The sequence below is a fragment of the Larimichthys crocea genome, chromosome XIII, assembly GCF_000972845.2.
Source record: "Larimichthys crocea isolate SSNF chromosome XIII, L_crocea_2.0, whole genome shotgun sequence".
Taxonomy (NCBI): Eukaryota; Metazoa; Chordata; class Actinopteri; family Sciaenidae; genus Larimichthys; species Larimichthys crocea.
Window position 1 is genome coordinate 27,526,772 of NC_040023.1, and position 18,789 is coordinate 27,545,560.

General features: G+C 41.2%; 1 protein-coding gene across 3 annotated transcripts in view; it reads left to right on the forward strand.

Moving 5' to 3' along the window:
* vps13b (vacuolar protein sorting 13 homolog B) overlaps positions 1–18,789 on the forward strand; it is a 312,301-nt gene that overhangs the window by 269,226 nt on the left and 24,286 nt on the right. For all 3 annotated transcript variants that reach the window (XM_019256535.2, XM_019256534.2, XM_027286989.1), the window contains exons 47-48: positions 14,032–14,187; positions 17,308–17,574. In XM_019256535.2, the coding sequence (XP_019112080.2) occupies positions 14,032–14,187; positions 17,308–17,574 (423 nt within the window). The remainder of the gene's footprint in view (positions 1–14,031; positions 14,188–17,307; positions 17,575–18,789) is intronic.

The window sequence follows — 18,789 nt, forward strand, 5'->3', positions numbered from 1 at the left end:
TCTCTCTTTATTCCTGATGCCTCACCTCCATCAGCTCGATGAGATCAGTAGACCTGGACAGTCTCTGGCCTCCACACTGTTTTTGGGGTCTCACTTGGACATTTGTGCCTTTCTCTTAACACTCTCCAACAACAGCACACAGATTCCCAGTGCTGTCCTTGTCCCTTTCTCAATCCCTTGAGCAGAGCCCTGTGTTCTGGTGTTTACGACCACGCTGGCTGAGCTCATTAGCCCTGTCTGGCGTGTCCTGCTGCTGGCCTCTGCCTGGCTATCCTGTTCTGTCTTGGACTCTGGCTAGAAGGCAACTCTTTTTTATCTCTGTCACACCCCAGAAAGTGCTGTCCTCTCATTTGGGATCATGGCCTTGAATTACCCCTGAAGCCTTGCTCCACATCTGGCCTGGTCCGTTCCATTCTTTGGCCATCCCATTCCCATCTCTTTTGGATTCATGCAGTTTATTTTGTGTACCTTTTATCTTACATACATCGTACATGGTCACATTTCTCCTCCCTTAATTTTACCATTAATACCATCACAATGTTCAACTTTATCCTTTATCCAACACGCACACACACGCACACACACACACACACACACACAAAATGAAGTACACAATCCCCACCCCTGTTGTTCATGACCAATCATGTCTTGTCTAGGAGGCCTGGGGCCTGTTAAGGAGGCAGGCCATCAGCTTGTCCTCATGGTTCTGGTATGATGTGTGTGTCCCAGTTGACCTGTCCCCCAGGCACACACATACACACAAGCCAGAGCTACTAATTTGCTGTTGTAAAGTAATCTGTCCCCCTTTCTCTCCCTGGATCCCCTGAGAACTTACTGGACATGAGATCATCTTGAAAAGAGGAAGATGGTGGGAGTAAAGAAGAAGGGACGAAGGCAGAATGGACATGGAAATATGAGAAAGTCAAACTGAGGGTAGCAAGGAGTTGTCAAGGGGGATATTGTACAGGCCTACTTCAGAATACACGGGAGGACGTGGAAAAAGGGAAGCAGGGGCAAAGGATGAGCCATGCTCTTAACACTCACAGATTGGCTTAGACAACTCTACAGTGGCAGCACAGCCAAAAATGTGTCTACTCGCTATCTTGCTGTCCCTCCCACCTTCCCCATTTCTCTCTGTTCACAATGAACAAGCAGCATATTTAGGAAGTAGATGACTAGATTTGCCAACAATGTTTTATTATTCTACATGAAATCATTTAATCCTGTCTTAATCTGCTATTGCCAGTACTTATACACAGTCAGAAAGAGTCAATAGAGCGAGGAAGGAACTTCCTAAATGAACAGGTCTGCTGTTGTTTCCGTTTGAACTAAAACAGGGAGGCATATTTAAAATTTTGCAATCTCCTGTGTGTGCCTTTGTGTGTCCATTTGTGAAAGAAGAGTGCTTAATGTGTGTGATCCTGAGCGGACTAACTAGTGTACACTTCCCACGATGTTGACATACCTCCGAATATATGTCACTTCTCTAAGAAGCGCGCTCAAATGGAGTGTTTTTGCAGTGAAATGTGAACCTCAGCTCAGGTCACACTCTCTCTCACTGCTCCTCTGTTTCTCCCCATCTCCCTTCCACTCTCTGAGCCCCCCCGTTTCAGCTGTCAGTCATAGCCGTAAGATGCTTTAAAGGGTCGATTGAGGCAGTCACGTCCTAAGAGTCCGCTGTGGTCTAACACTTGATCAAATTCGTACCCACACGTGCACACTCAGACCCACACACACACACTGTGATAAAATGTTTCCTAAGGCCTGGAGTCTGTCAGCCCTCTAAGTCTAGTTTCTCTCTTTCAGGCTCAGCATGCCTTCACACCCCAGCATTTACCAGCCAAGGTGAAGAAGTTTATAAACACACACAATTTCCCCCATTCAAATATGTTTTTCTAATCTTATTTCATATATATTGCATGAGAGAGAACAAAAGATAGAGATAAATACAGATAGATAAATTGATATGTCGATCAAAAAACACCAAGATAGTCTTGCGTATAACTTCACACTCTCTGTATAATTAGGTATAGTTTATATCTGTCTCTCTCTCTCACACACACACACACACACAAACACACTCACTGTCTCCGCCCTGCTGTTTTTCAGGGCTCTGGCGTGTGGTGTGGTGTGGATGGTTGAAATATCTGGCTGCTTGGTACAGGATGCAGCCTAGTTGATGGAAATCCCTGTGGTTAGTGTGGTTAGCAGGGAGAGGGGCGTAAAAAGCCCCCTGGATTTGGGAAGGACTTTTTAAGTGCCTACAAGGAATATTCACAATTTGAATAAATTGTAATTTACTCCAGGAGCAGGCTTTCACAGAAGAACTCTCACTCTCTCTTACTAGATATGTGTCTTTGCATGTTGGTGTTGTGTGCGTGTGTGGTATTTGTCTATGAGTAAATGTGTGTCAGTGTTGTGTTGGCGTGTGTGCGTGTAGTTCCTAGGGGTAATGTGCTGGAGATAGCAGCCCAGGACTATTAGTTTGCGGTTAGATTGGCCGTGTTGTTGGAAGCAGGCATGACAGGGAGGTATTTTGTGTGTGTGTGTGTGTGTGTGTCACGCTATGTGCTTGTTCATGTGTGTATTATTGTGTGTCTTCTGTTGCTTACTTGTCATAGGCACTTTGCTGTGTCAATCTTATGTGGGTTCTTGTTTTGTAACCTAAAGCAGGGTTAAACTTTTACAGCTCATTATTCAAAATAAGTATATTTATTCCTAAAAATGTGTCAAATGGGATTTCATATTTCATCGCCCTGACCTATTGTTTAAGAAACACTGCCCTCAAGTGAAGTGGTTTAGTTGTGCTGTTCATCCAAGATTGTGGCTTTAAGTGCAGTAGATTAGGCTGACCCTTTGGGAGATATTAGCTCCAGTCAGGTTAACCCACACATTGACTGATAAGAGAGGGGAGAGAGAGAGAAGCTGATGAAAGGGACTTCTGTCAATTTGGATCCCTGGAGAAAACCTACACTTTCCTGTTGTTTATCCTCAGAGCTGGGTTAGGTACTGAAGGAAGGCTGATTTTTTTAAACTGACATGTACTTGTAGGTGAACACTGTATCATCAGGAACAGGTTAAACATTGGCCATTCACAGAGTTTGATGATGGTTTGTGTCTGAGCTCACAGTCATGTGTTGTAAGATGAACTACTGATGCATGAAACATTCACCTCCACTGAGTCATTAATAATAGTTCTTCAGTATGTACCAGTACAGTCACCATAGTGATTGTTGAGGCAAAGCCTTTGTCATTGCATGAATGTCTGAATATCTGAATTTGAAGATGCTTTATGGACAGGTTAGTTTAACATTTTGTGTCTATGACAACGGGATACAAATTGTGTGTGAGTCAGTGGGTCAGAAACTAAGTTTAAGGTCCTTAGAGAGAGAGTATCGTGAGTTTCTTTGCTAGGATAACCTCTGACAAACAAAGAGTCATCGTTAGGCGAGGTTACAGCTTTATTAAACTATGCACAATTCACATTCCTGGTTCAGGTCACATAGTAAATGTATGTGGTGAGTGAAGAGGGCTTGGTCTTCATAGTCAGCTCAAATAACGTAACAAAAAAAATAAAGTTCAGGAAAGTTTAAGGAAAAAAGAGAAAAGTAAGACTGTAAGCTCTAGCTGATGATTTAGTTATGACCAGCACCAAAGAACCACCCTCTGTGTCTCCTCTTCTTGCTCACTAATATGAGTGAATAAGTGAATGAATTTAAGCTAGATCCAGAATGCTGTATATAATAATAAATGAATAAATAAATAATAATAAACTACAAAGAAGCCCCAACATAAAGAAAAACAATTCGACCGAGTTGCTCCATCAGATCCTCAGTGGTCACTGATATCACACAATCAGAGTAAACACAAATTCAATAGTCCATCTTTTCCAGGCTTGTAAGACAAAGACAGAAATCTATACCAGCATATGATATACTTGTTTTGAGCCATTTCAGTATTACAGTAACCCATCCACATTACAAGACTTTGACATTGACCACATCCCACCTTCCATACAAAACAGTGACAGACAAAGGAAACCTAACCTACAGGAAGTTTCTTGGATCTACAAATTACAGGCGTCTAAACACCCAGGCCTAACCCTGATTTTTACTGCTTTTTTGCAAACATGTATGTTTTGACTGAGCATCTACTTTTTTTTTTTTTTTTAACCATTACAATTGTTTCGTATTGCTTTTAATTTAGTTTTGATGAATACTGTGGGCCAGACAATGCCATCTGCTGCAGTTTTATATGACCACACCCTCTCTAGGCCACACTCCATGTCCAAGTGGAAGATTCCTATTGGTGGAATACCACTATAAAAGGGCCTTTGTTCCATGAGATCTGTTTGACGAAGGCTTGGTGCCGAAATGCGTCGGAATTTGTCTTTAGGTCTAACTTGAATATGTCATGACAATAAAGGCATTTTAATTGTCTAAAAGAGAGTGCCTTGGAGTTTGTTATGATTTTTGTGTCCATATGTATCCTTATCCAAATAGCTCAAACAAACTCAAATTGAGTCCAGGAAGCACTCCTACCCAAACCTTTTGAAATATGAATAAAAGCTTGCTTTTAGTGAGTTAACATTACCACACAAATTATTGCGGACATATATGGCATATTGGCCTCCTCAAAGATTAAGTACAGCTCCTTTGTCCATGGAGAACAAAACAAATTTACTCCACATAACAACCTTCTTATTTATTCTGCCATCTGCCCTTTTAACCAGGCAGTTCTGTGCTCCTTGTACTGATCCTAGTACGTATTTCGTTCATGCATTTATATTTGTGTGATAATATGTGTGCACGTTCTGTTTCTGTCATTAATTTATTTTGTCAGTAGTTCACTGTTGCATACTCTTTAAGGCAGCTCGACAAATATACAGCCCTGAGGATTTATCTGTCTCTTAATGGGACAGATAATCTGCCATATTACCTAAAGTTCAAAGATCACAGGTAATCTCATGTTCCCAGGTTGATTAAATTTTCTCCCCAGGCCACAGGTCTGACACTTAAGCTCTGAGGTTTCTTCTGCACTTCTGTTAATTCCAGCCATTGGGCCTCTGTTGCACAAGGCGAATCTTTCTCAAATCTTTATCAGCTCATTGGGGATATTAGCCTACGCCTAAGGGCTCTATGCCTCAGCAGTGAGCATACCCAATCTCCTGTCCCCCATTCCTCCTTACTGTCCTCCAGCAAGACAAGCACCAAGCTAAAGCTTTTGTTTTTGAGAAAGTGGCACTTGCGGTTTGTTAGTATTTATTCTTTGTATACGTCACTGGAGAGCTGAAACTATTTCTCCCAGCAGTGCCTGTTGGGAGCAGGCTTGATTAGTGATTAATAGGATATGTCTCAAGAAGTTCTGAACCTCATGTTTGACTTATATTGCAAAGACAAAGAAAAAGTTTCAACAACATAATGTTGCCAGTAATTTTTGAAATCAATGACTCCTGAATATTCTGGGGACCCATTCTCATCTTTCTGCAACCCACCATTTGGGCCTCATCCAACCATTTTAAAACAATACATTCCCCAGCTTTCTACCACAGCTGCCACAGCCAAGATTTTCATGAGAAATGCAAGGAGGACAGTGAGTCTCCACCTTCACCACTTGTTTTTTTTTCTTCTTTTCTCTTCTTCTTTCTTTTCTCTTTGTACTGTTAATTCCTGCTCATCCCTCCGAACTTAGCCTAACATTTGAGAAGAGTTTGTTTTCTCACTCTTACTGACATGCCGTGAGATTTTATTTTGATTCCATGTTGTATATCTGATGAGCCATTGGTCTGTCATGACTTTGTGTGTGTGTGTGTGTATATATATATTTGAGTAATTCCATTCTCTGTGTAGTTTGTCCCAGAGGAAGTTCTCAGTTTGACACAAGGAGATTAATTTAATTATCATGTTGATGAGAGCTGAGCTGCTAGAATCTCATATTTGTTTTTCTATGTAAATCTTTTTAAACATGCCAATGTGTTAGCAGTTTAAAAAACATGTTTTATTCTCTCCATCAAATCCTTGGCCTTGAAACTACAACAAAGCGTCTTAAACCACGGGTTGCAACCCTGTTTGGGCAGCAGAACTGTTTCTGGTGGTCTCCACACGACAAAAGTTGGTATGTTTTAATGACCCTGGGCCACATTGTGACAGCAGATTTATTCTATTCAGATCCCAGTCTTAACAAGTTCAAAACCCTCTGGTGCACTATGATGTCATTTACAGAATGAGGTCTCACTGTGGCCTGTGTTTTATGTTTTTACATAGCTGGTGTCTTTTCTTTTGACAACCTCTTGTTGTCACATGTGGCCCAAGTATAAAGATTCAAATCTGCGACCCCATGAACACTCAATTAATGTCAACCTTTAATGCATTCAATAGTGAGCTCTCGAAACCGGCACCAGACTAGCTTTCATCCACCATCCATCATTCCATTGCTGAGTGCATCCCTTGAGATAGATAGGTCAGCTGCTTCAAAAGATACACCTCCCTCTCCATACATCTGAAGCAAGTTTAAACTACAAGTTTTAATCTGTCTTTCTACTCTACAGTGCAGATCAACTGAGCAACCATGATATGGAGTCCACACTGAACATAGGATGGTTCCGTCCAGTGGCAATTCCATCAAACTTTAATGTAACAAGATGGCTGTGTGCTAAACAATGTTGACAAAAAGAGAGCCACATTACTTTGTGCAATTCTACTGTGAACGGAAGAAGATGAGAAGAAAAATATGGAGCTGCAGATGGCTGGAAGATACAGAAAATATTGACCATATTCTATGTGTTCAATTATAAATCACAGGATTCTCAAGACAACAATTTTAGCTACAAAATGCAAATTACAACTCCAATAAGATTCAAACAAGCTCACTACAGACCTTTTGACATTACAGAAAATGCACTGTGGAACTGTTAAAACTGCAAGACTGAGATTTCAGACATCCAGCCCAGCAATTAATCAGGTACCATAACCCCCCTCAAACTGGACACCAAAAGACAATCATTGGTGATGCCCTGGGTTCAGCACCACGGACAGCACCTTAATGCTGTATGACCAGTCCCACAGGAACACACTGATCTACACACTGATTGCTGGCCCTAGTGGCCACAGTAGGAACTACAAGTGGCACAACACCCTGGGACCCGGAGAGGTGTCTCACCTTATACAGCACGTCTAATATGAAAGCATTTTATAAGAAACATCTGTAAGACTAAGAGAAAAATTATTCTCAGCATCACACAGATTGAAAAATACCATTCGAATTATTGAAATTTGAAATAATATTTTCAACATATGTTTGAAAGCTACCAAGAGTTGTATCAACATGTCATTCTTGTGCCATTCATGTGTGTGGGCTGTCAGCCAACCAGAGACAGTGGGGGACACTAATGCACATGTCTGACCAGTAACTCGAATTGGAAGCAGGAAAAACTTTTTTAGCATATGGCCATGTTGTGGTGATGATGTTTTCTACATTTTCTCTGGCTTTAGTTTCATTACACAATCTACCACTCTGTGGTTAGTGGTAGCTGTATGGGGTTAACCCATGCTGCATTTGTTCTTTTGCAGGAGAGCTTGTGGTTTCATTGTAGTGAACCAATCCTCTCTGTAGTGAAGTGTTACATTGCACTATGCATTGCATTGTCAAACCACTGGAGACATCAATTGAATTCACGTTGTCTGAGTTAGACTGCAGTCAGCCCACAGTTGCTGGTAGATTAGAGGCACTCTAGTTGTGGTCATGGTACGGGTGACTTAGGTCTTCTCTTGCCTAATCAGCCTGTGATCAAGAACATACCACTTTTTGTTCACTTGTATGTACAGTATGTGTGTTTGTTTATTTTGGTTTGTATGAACAAATGTGTTTATGTGCAGTATGTACAGTGGACTGATGTTTATCCAGTGTAAGCCGGGATAGGCTACAATGTTATGTGACCCTGAACAGAAATAAGCAAGCCAAAAAGATGGATGTTTTGGTAGAATAAGTCCGAACATGCTGTGGGTGAAGCTATGTTGGCCTGCGTCTGTGCTGTACATGTGTATATTGTATGCGTGCAGCATGTTACAATAGTTTCTCTGTTTTATTTGTACAACCCAGGGCAAACTTGTTTTTTGTGTGTTTTTAGACTGAGACAAGGTCTCTGTCCTTCCAAGGGTCCTCGACCACTGACTTCTTCATCCCCCCACCATGCGGTTTAGAAACCTCTCCCTTCTCAGACAGTACTCCTTTTGTCAGCTCCCTTCATTTGGTGCAAACACTTGCCGCGTCTGCGTCTCCTGGAACCCTTGAGGCCCTGGATGTCTAAGATGCCTTGGTAGAAACCAGAGGGAGAACTATGGAACAGTGTTAGTCGAGCATAAACCTCTTAACATCTCCTCTGTCAACCACGGACCCACACAATGGCTTCTCTCTGTACCTTCTTCCAGCTCTCAAACCGCTTCTTAGACTTGCAAATCTGGGCTTTGATGTTGCACTGCCTTGCTTCTTTTGTCAGAGAGAGGGAGCCAAGGAGGAGAGAAGCATTGCAGACAGCTGTTAAAGCCACCATAATTCCCTCATGTTACATGGGTTAGCCCTCACTGCCCTGGCAAGGATACTGTTGTGTCTCTCTGTTCTGCCTTAAACTCATTTATGCTCTTCTTTTTTTTCTCTCTCTCTCACTGCAGTTCAACTCTGTCTACCTCTCCTTTCTTTCCCATACTCATCCTTTTTAGAGGACAAAGTAATCCATATTTCTTTGTTTTGTTGTCTGTTTCTGATTTGTTAGGTGGCTAGCTAGCTCCCTGGTCCCAAAGTTATTTCAGCAGACAAGACAGGCCTGTGTTCCACATCCCTCTATCCTCATCAATACCCAGATGACATTAAATAAGAATGGCAGTAGAAAGAATCGTCAGAGTATTTTTAAACCTTTTGTATATGAAAAAAATGCAAATTTAAAAAAAAAAAAAAAAAGCTTCAAGCTTCAGAGAGTTTAATTTGGCTCGTTTGGGTGGAATTGAGTGGTAATCAACCATCTTAGACCTGCCACAGCCTCTTTGGGCCTGTTATGGAATCTTCATGTGCAAAGCTACTGGTGTTGTTTATACCTCTACTCCATGTCTCCAAGTCTCAAATCTCCTATTATAGTCTGAGTGAGATGGAATGAAGGAATGGTAGTAATGGGTAGACGACCAGCAACCACTGCGGCTTTGTTAGCCCATTTTTGCAGCATCCAGGAACACTGATTACATCTCCACTGCGGACAGACACTTAATTTGTGTTATGTGCGCCCAAGCACATTCCTGCTTGAGGACAATAGACGGATAGTGGTTACAGTGGCAGGAGTGACTCGTTCTGTCTGCTAGAGGACAGGGGTTGGACAGCGTTTGGTGTGTGTGTGTGTGTATTTTTGTGCCTATCCAATTGTACAGTATGTGTCTCTCTGTCCATTTAAACTTGTTCATCCCGACACCCACAATATCAAAGCAGACATTTGAGTGTTTGCCATTCGAATGAGGTAATGACTCTATGTTTACCAGGAAATTAATAGTCACTGCTTTGGTTATGACTCTCTGATATCTTACCGTCTTTTACAGGAATTTTTCTTGCTAATGATTTTCTCACGGGACAGGATTAAGCAATGTACCAGGAAGACATGACATCGTACCCATGATGGAATTTGGTTGTTTGATTGACTCACTGAATATAACTTACAGTTTAGACGGGTAGTGATGGTAATTCTCAGAAGTTAACGCAATTTCTGAATGTGTCAGTCCCATGTTTGGGTTCTGCATTTAGTTTCCATAGCAACTAGGAAATCTGGGTAATGGTGTTTCAACTATTTCATGTGGTACTGATCTTGTGATAACACTGTACATGATCCCAGCATGATCCAGGGGGATTTTAACGTCATCTTTCTGACCCTCTGATATTTGGTTTAGTGGACAGGTGTTCCTTGTTACATTTAGGTTAGTCACAATTTCAGCAGACTGCTTGATTTTAAAACACATGTCAAAACGGCTCAACATTCAATGATACCTACAGTTATTTAAGCAGATTGGATTGTGGCATAGCCAGTAAATCCAGTGGTAATGTGGTAATATGCAAGCCATATCAAACTTCAGCTTTCATCATTGCCATGTTTGACCACAAGAAGGCCTGCCATTCCTGTGATGATGTGGCCCTGCAATCTGATGTGGACATTAGACTAAAGAATGGAGTTGATTCAGTTCAAGCAGGAATGGACATTCTCATTGTCAAATCAATCAGAGGATTCATCTCCATGGAACTAAGATGAATCATCAGTATCGTAATCATAATTCTTCTTATTAGTGTGTGCAGACAAACATGTCACTGTTGCTGATACAAGGCCAAGGCTAAGATGCACTGTCAAACCAAAAGCCATATCAGTAACTTGTTGTCAGTTAATTTCTAAAGAAAATGGGATGAGTAATTGTAATTTAATTATATTAATGACTAAAGCCTTTCAATGATATATCAATACCATTTGTCAAGTTACATCCAAAGAATTTGGATAAATACTTTTTTATTTCGTTTCATATTTCATTAACGCCAGGGCTTGTGGTCAGAGTTGTTATTAGAAAAGCAACAGTATGACATGACCCGGGGCACATCCTGCTCACTATCAGCAAAACAGATAACAGACAATATTCCAGTACAGTACAATGCAGTCACAGAGTGAAAATTCTTTGTGCGGTTACATCCAATTATTCAGTTTAATAATCTCCAAACAGATCACTCCAGTACCAAAGCTGGAGCCCAGTAATGTGCTGGAAGCAAAGTGTCCATCATCAGCCAGCCATAAACACAATCTCTCCCCGGGGTTTTAAGGGAAACGAGGAGAGATTGCGATTTCAATTACATATTTCTTTCACACTCAATGATCATAATATGACAGATGGATTCTTAGTTAGTTTTGGACACAAAATCTTCAACTCAGCGCCAGTTACTGAGGGTGATTGTAGGGGTTTTATGAAAGATTTATTTGGAAATTATATAAAAACTTAATTCTCATCTAAAGTTACAAGCTAATGGTTGGGATTGCTCAAAATAAAGTAATTTTTTTCTTAAAACACTAGTAAAGTAAAAGAATCACATTTCGCATATATCACATGGACTTGATGAAAATATAAATTATTACAATTTGGCATGTTTATCAAAGTTAAATCTAAGTTTTTAAGCATTGAATTAATTTAAACATTATACTTACAGTACTGCATGCACTTCTGACTTATTTCAGTCCAGTTTATTTGTCACCTTGCCATACTGGCCTTGTCAAAGCATTATACAGTACAGGCAGCTTTTGGCCTTACTTTCATGTAAGGCTTTGTGGGGTATTTCATCATTTTGGTTCTGGAGGTTAGAGATCTTCAAATTAGAAAGCAGATGTGATTATGGTTTTTTAACATGCCTGCGGGCACCACAAGCAAAATAAAAAAACTGAGTGAAAACTTTTACGGTATTTAAGTTTCAATGTTAATGTTAAGTTGCAATGAGCACTTGTAATTTTCATCGTCCACTGTCATGTTGTCACCTACAGTATATTTACTTTGTCTTAAAACAATACTGACATGATCATATTTACATTGGTTGCTGGAACTGGTCTTCCTGTGCATACTGCCAGCAAAGGAACCTTCTCCTAGAGTAATTTTAAAGAAAAAAAAAATTAAGGGGGACAAAGTCTGCAGTCCTTGTTCTGCATTCTACAGTTCATCTTAGGCTAATTAGTTAGATGAAGTTAGATAAATCAAGTCTCTTTGTGCTTCCATAACCAGTGCTATCTTACTGAACCTCAACAGAGCGACAGCAACCCAAAGCAGGAATTTTGTACTAAAAATCTTCTAACTTTGGACAATACCCATTTCATTTGTCTAACTCAGACCACTGAAGTCTCATATTAGCTTAGCTTTATAATGCATTTTCGCACAGAACAAGGGCTGAGGATTTAATCCATGTGCATAAAACCACCACATGTGGCTGACTGGGTTTTCTCAGTGTCACAACAGTTGGATAAGACACAAAGAGGCAAAACAGCTTCTTATTTTTCATTCTTGTTGTCCTACGTGTCCAGTTCATCTGTGTCACTGCTGTTTTCTTTCTTCTTCCACCGCTTGAGTCAGAACAGTGATGAATAAGAGCACAGTCGCTGTTTGAAGTTTGAGGAGAGACATTATTATGACTTCTCCCTTAAAGGTCAAGTTGAGCCACAGGCGTGATAAAGTGCACAGCGAGGAACAGAGGGGTTAAAGGAGAGAGAATTGTTGAAATAACAAATCGGTCCTGCAGATTGTGCTGAGGCACAGCAGAGCGGGTTCATCGCCCACATGATTTTGGTCATAATTAACACCAATGCAGTACCATTCGAAATCCAAAAGACAGAGGCTAATCCTAGGAAGTTACAGAAGATTCTGAAGTTGAACACAAATTAAAAGGGTTCCATCTCATCAATTACCAGGTCACTTAAGGAGAGAGTGGAGGCAGGGTGGCAGAAAATCCCACATTACAGTTATTTTCAAAGTTTTTAAACCACCACGATCTTAACTGGACTCTTGATTATAATGAAAGTACTGGTTTAGGGTTCTCTACTCTTTGGCTTAACCTTAACCTCCGACACCTGGCTGTTTACACCATGCTGCCACTTTCCCTGTGAGTAAGTCCACTGAGCAGGAGATTTGAGAAATTATGTCATTTCCAGTCAGCCAACAGGGAAAGAGGGATGATCTTGAAGAAAGTGAATTCAGGCTTTGATTAAGAATGTTATTGTAAAGAGATCTGCCTTCAAACAGTGAGGAAAGATGGCAGTGGAGAGAAACATAGAAGGTCTTGACCAGGGCCCCCCCGTGCTCTTTGACCTTAGGAGTAATTTGTTTTTCTTTAAACAGATTGGCTAAATGTTCGGCACATTGAAGCGACGAGCCAAAGTGTAAATCTTCAAAAGCGCTTTACAGGGTTTCAATCTACTCCTCTGGGAGTGTATTGAACCCGTACCACACCCCCTTGTCTCCCCTGTCTTTATAGACCAACATACGTTCTTTGTCTTTCTCACGTTCTCTCTCTCTCTCTCTCTCCTCTTTTTCTAACTGCTGAAAGTTTGAACTTGTGTTGGCAGCAGAGCTGACACACAGAGTTCAGTCAGGTGGAAGGTCAGCCACACTGCCTCGGGAGGGGAGAAAGCTTTAGATCTCACTACGTATTTTTGGTTCTGCTCCTGTATTGTGACCATAATCTCATGACAACACTCACATTGTTTGACAAATGAGTTTCCTTGTCAAGTAGTGCTCAGCATCCTGTGGTGAGAAGTGGACAGATAGTCTTTGTATGACCTCACTGTGGCACAGATGTGTTGTATTCATGAATGGACATTTGACCAATCCAGGTTTCGTATTGCATGTGACAGTGTGTAATGAAGAACAGCTATTTAGAAATAGTGCATCTTTACATATTTTCAGCTCTGCTGCCATGTTGTCAATACAAGAAATTATGTGGAAAATTGTCAACTGTTGTGAGGTTGTTCAAATTTCAAAAGGTAGGACAGCATCTGTTTATTGCTCTCCTCCTGAGTCTGTGTTTCCACCTAGCCACACACATGGATGTGCTCCACATTGAAGTGATGGAGGTGAAGCTGAAAAGGTCGAGAGGCAAACTATCTGCCTCTTATTTAGACGTGTGGAGAACAGAGCCTTCCACATCCAACCGCACAAGTACACATAACACATACACACACACACACACACACACACACAGCAATAATGAGCTTGCACATCAGCTGTTTTCCACCAGCCAGTTTATTGTGTGCGACCTTCCATTTCTACTTCCAACAGCAGCAAGCCTGCTCAGCACCAGTAAACAGGAACTTTGTTGTCCCCCTTCTCCCCCCTACCAAAATCTTCTAAACAAAGAATCTTGTTGTTTACTTGCCTTTTGCTTGGGGATAAATAAAGGGCAAGAAGACTAACCTCTGATGTCTGGTGTCTTCTGTCTCGGTTGTTTGTGTGTGTGTTTGTGTGTGTATGTGTTCATCCCATCCTGCAGCTGCTGCACATCTGCATCGAGGGATGGGGGAACTGGCGCTGGTCAGAAGCCTTCAGCGTGGACAATGTAGGGACTCTGCTGAGGACTATTCAGTACAAAGGACGCACCGCCTCGCTCATCATCAAGGTGCTGCAACTCAACGGTGTCCAGAAACAGGTACAGTCAGTTTTTACTGACTTACTGTTTGTTTGGTTGTTTTTGTCATGCTGTCATTGTAATAAAAAGCACACAAAAGCTCTTAAACGTAAGCCTTGAGAAAATATGCAGTAAAAGTAAAGTTGTAAACACGGCATTTACATTCTTCATCCTGAAAACACATACACACAATAAATGTCTATTATTTGCTACAATACTTAAGACACTGATATAAAAAGTATTACATTTGCTGTTCAAAGAACAGGTTTGTTTTGACATAGACTTATCTCACTGTCCCACTGGATGGAGTTTATTATGTTATAGAGCACAGATGTGTCATGTTTGGTATTTCCTGGTAAGAGTCATCTCACATACAAGAAGTTACACATTGTGAATGTCCTATAGCCGCATCAAGTTTATTTGGAATAATTGTAACAAGAACTTTGTAGTTTGTTTATGCAATTAAAGGAGAGCGTTACCCAACCCGGATTTCATTTGCAGAAAATCCATGGCTTAGACTCACAGTACTGACAATGCTTTTTAATTGACAAGTGAAGATTTGTGGTGCAAATAAACCACAGCAATAAACAAGGACCACAGTTTTCAACAAAACCAAGAATATAGGGATCCTGCAGATTATCTTCCTGCTAATCTATAAAAAGTCTTGTAAGTGGTCCAGATCTACACAGAAAGCAGGAACTTGTTTGCAGCATTATGCCTTGTTGACCACTGTTATGTGTCACTTTGGAAGCCTGGCCTTTTTCCCAGCACTCATTTTGGGATGAGCAATTTTTAATCTTCAATTTTTTTTCCATTTGTATGTTATGATTTAGTTGTTGCTCAGCTAACAACAGACTGTATTCTGTTTTTGTAATCTGTTTTATAGCACTAAAACAAAAGCTTATGAGCCTGAAGCCATCCAGAAACACAATGAGTCCCATCAATCCACACAGAAGATCACAGGAAATCATAAACCAAATCATAAACCAAATCATAAACCAGCCGCGTTCGCCTTTTTACACTAAGAATGGTGGTGGATCATGTTTGGATTTTTCCACAAATACAAGGCTGAAAGCGCTGCAATGCCATCTGATTATAGCGGTGACACTTTGTTATGTAAACAGTGTCAAGTGTCGCACATGTCTTCCTGACGTCCTCCAGACAAAACAGACTCGGCCTCTCACATTTTTTCCTCCGTCTGTCCCAGACTTTGCTTACATCTTGTTCCCATTGAATCCAATGATAGGGTATGAGCATTGGTCACATCCAATTCACAACACAAAGCCTCAGAGTGAAACAGCGGCTGCCACTACAGATGAAGTTGGCTCCTGCCTGCGAGAGCATACCTCATCTTGTGTGTTTCTTTTTGAGGACGGGGGAGTCATCCTCGAAATGTCACACACTGCTGTATTCTCCCTCCCTGTCTAGCTACCCTATGGTCTTTTATTGTGACGGCATGTTCATCATTCATATTGGCACCTTATGTTGACTGCTGTAAAAAAAATCCCCCTCGTATAAATCTCCCTCATAAAAATGCCATACACACACACACACACACACATCTGCACACATACATGTTCTAATTACACACACACACACACACACACACACTGGGCATACTTTGATGTCTGTGGTAGAACACATGTGATGGCAGGGGTATTAGATCTGCTCTATATGGACAGTTACTCACGATCATTTAATGTGTTGATTCTTTGATCTGTGATTGATCATTTCATCTATAAAATGATAATAATAAACAAAGCTTCAAGTTGCTTGCATTACCCTAAAAATATGCAGTTTATAATAACCAAAAAGAGAAAAAACAACAGATCTACACATTCACTTCACTTTGAATTATCTCTAAAACAGATCTCTCGTTCTTTTTTTTCTTTTTTTTTACATTTTGCGGACGAGTGTCAACAGAGGAAATGGCACTAACAGTTGTAAGGAAAAAAAAACAGGAAGATGGGCGGTCAGGGAAAGAAAGTGTGTTATGGTGTTGTTTGCGTGTGTGTACATTACAGCTAGCTGCCGACGTGTGTCTGTATATGGATATAAAGTAATGATTGATGGAGATTTACCTCATTAGGGGCCAAGCTCTTTCCCTCTTTCCAAGATCATTATCAGTGTCACAACCTGAAAAACACGCACAGCCATACACGTGCATGCAAAGACATAAACACACGCACACTCACAGAGAAGGGTGGAAGTAATCAATTCTGAGCACAATTAGATGTGTCACTCCCAGATGAGAGCTCCCTGGTGGCTGTGGCTTGGCTGTGTGTTTGAGTGCATTTATGTATTTCTGTACAATACACACATAGTATATGACATACAAGTACAGTTCATATCGGTGATACATGGATGTACTGCAAGACGAAAGGTAAAGTTGTGTGTGCACTTGTGTGTTCATACTGTATATGGTGAGTGATCTTTGAAAATGATCAATCAGTGAGGAATCACACACAGCAGCAGTGCAGCTCTAAAAGGCGTCACCCTCCAAATCATTTTAGTGAAAGTTGAATTTGAGGGTTTACTGATGCGTAATGCTTGTGTGTGTTATTCATATACTAGCACTGATGACCTTTCAGTGGTTGGGAATTGACATTTGATGACTTGCCCCGTCACAGCTCAACATATGTCAAGCAACCTTATTTCCTAACTTCTTTACTCATGTTTTTTATTCTCAAAAGTGAGCGTTCACCAGATGTACTTGTCAAAGCATATGAAACATTGGACTAATGTAATAATTATCACACACACTATACCTGGATGTTTTTTTTTATTTTTATGAACACTACTAGACAAATGGTGGGTTCTTGGATTTTGCAGTATTAAGTTCACTAGCATTCCTTGCATACCGTCCCAGTGGTAATGGGTTTGTGAAATGTGATCCTTAACAGTTAACAAAAAAAACGTGCTTTTGGAGTGTCAAACTCTCATTTTTGAGCAGAACCCATGTTTTTGTTAAGTCAGGCTCAATGAATAGAGAATGAAAGAGCTGCTTCTTTTGAGGGCATTGTAATACTGCAGCCATCTCTGTGTTCTAGGCTCGGTGTCTATTGCCTCCTACAGTACATGAGATGAATTATTCTTTTCCTAATTGTGGCAGTTCTCCCAATGTGACCTCTTCCTCTGCAGGTAATAATCTGTGGGCGGCAGATTATGTGCAGCTACCTGACCCAGGACATTGAGCTGCGAGTGGTGCAGCACTACGTGGGTCCTGACAGTCAGACTGTGGTAAGGGAACACTGTGACTGCCTAGAGGCAGGAGCCAAGTTGCCTTCCTATGTGCTAGAAGACGCTGAGATGACCGAACTGTGTGTGAGGGCCCAAGGAGATGAAGACTGGTCCCAGGATGTTCAACTGGAGAGGAGGGACAAGGGCAACAGCAGTTCTGTTGTGCAGGTATGGTAACACAAACGGACTTGAGCTGAGACTATCACTGCATGATCTTTAAGCTGAGGTTGGCCAGGAAAGACCTGTCTGGATGCCCTTACTGTTACATTAGTTATTTTAGATGTCATTTTTAAAGACATGTTTGATATGGATCAGGCAGATGGAAAAGCACATGAGTATAAACTATAGACTGCAGGCTCTTGAACGTGCTAGCCAGATAAACACAGATAGACACACATATTGTACACACCACTGCTTCTACCAGCTCTCCATCCACACATGTTTGGAGCTGGTAACCGGACCACCAACTGTGGCCGGATCCTCTTCTCCTGGGTGGCCACAGTGGCAGAGCTTCCACGCTACTACTCACAGTTAGGAAACAGATTGAGATCTTCCCCTCAGATAGGCTTACAAAGGCCCTTCAACCCATAACCCAACCATGTTGAGAGGCAGAAAATACAGTTTATGCTCTCTCATAACAACACTAACCATAGACAGGAAACACTAGCTGATATGTGGGCACAGGGAGAGGCTTTGAAGGCACTTTCACACCGCTGGATTAGTGCCAGACAGTCACTCCTTCACTCCATCCCTGCTGCTCTTGTTCTTGTTCTGTATTTTTCCTGTCCCTCTGTCTATGTTTTGGTCCTTTATGAGCCCCGTGCTGTTAACAGCTATACGCTGTCAGCTTCTGTGCGTGGGTCTGAACATATCTGACTCCACTCCAACCTCCGTTGTTATCTCTTCTCTTCAGTTCAGTCATTCATTACACATATGAAGGGTTGGCTCCGAATGAGAGAGCTGCCTGGACTAGTAGCTGGCTCCTTAGATCTCTCTATCTCTGTCGGCCTCCTGCGATTTCACTCTCTTGTTTCCTCCCTTTCTTTTTACTCTCTCGCCCACACACTGGCTCACTCATCTATCTTTATCTTTTTATTTATCAGTTAACTCCTCTCTATTATTTACTTCATCCTCTGGTATTCAGCTCGTCCACCTGTTCCAGGCTCTAACTCCTCTCTCCCCTGTCGATGTCTGTCTCTTTTCTCATCTGCCTCCTGATTATATGTATCAATAGTCTGTCCTCTTTCTCATATCTCACCTTCCTCCTCCGTAATTTTTTATTTCCAACATCTTTTTTAACTGCTCTTGTCCTTTACTTTTGACAAAGTACAGTAGGTCGTCTTGACCTCACCCCAGCGGCGATTTTTTTTTTTTTTTTTTTTT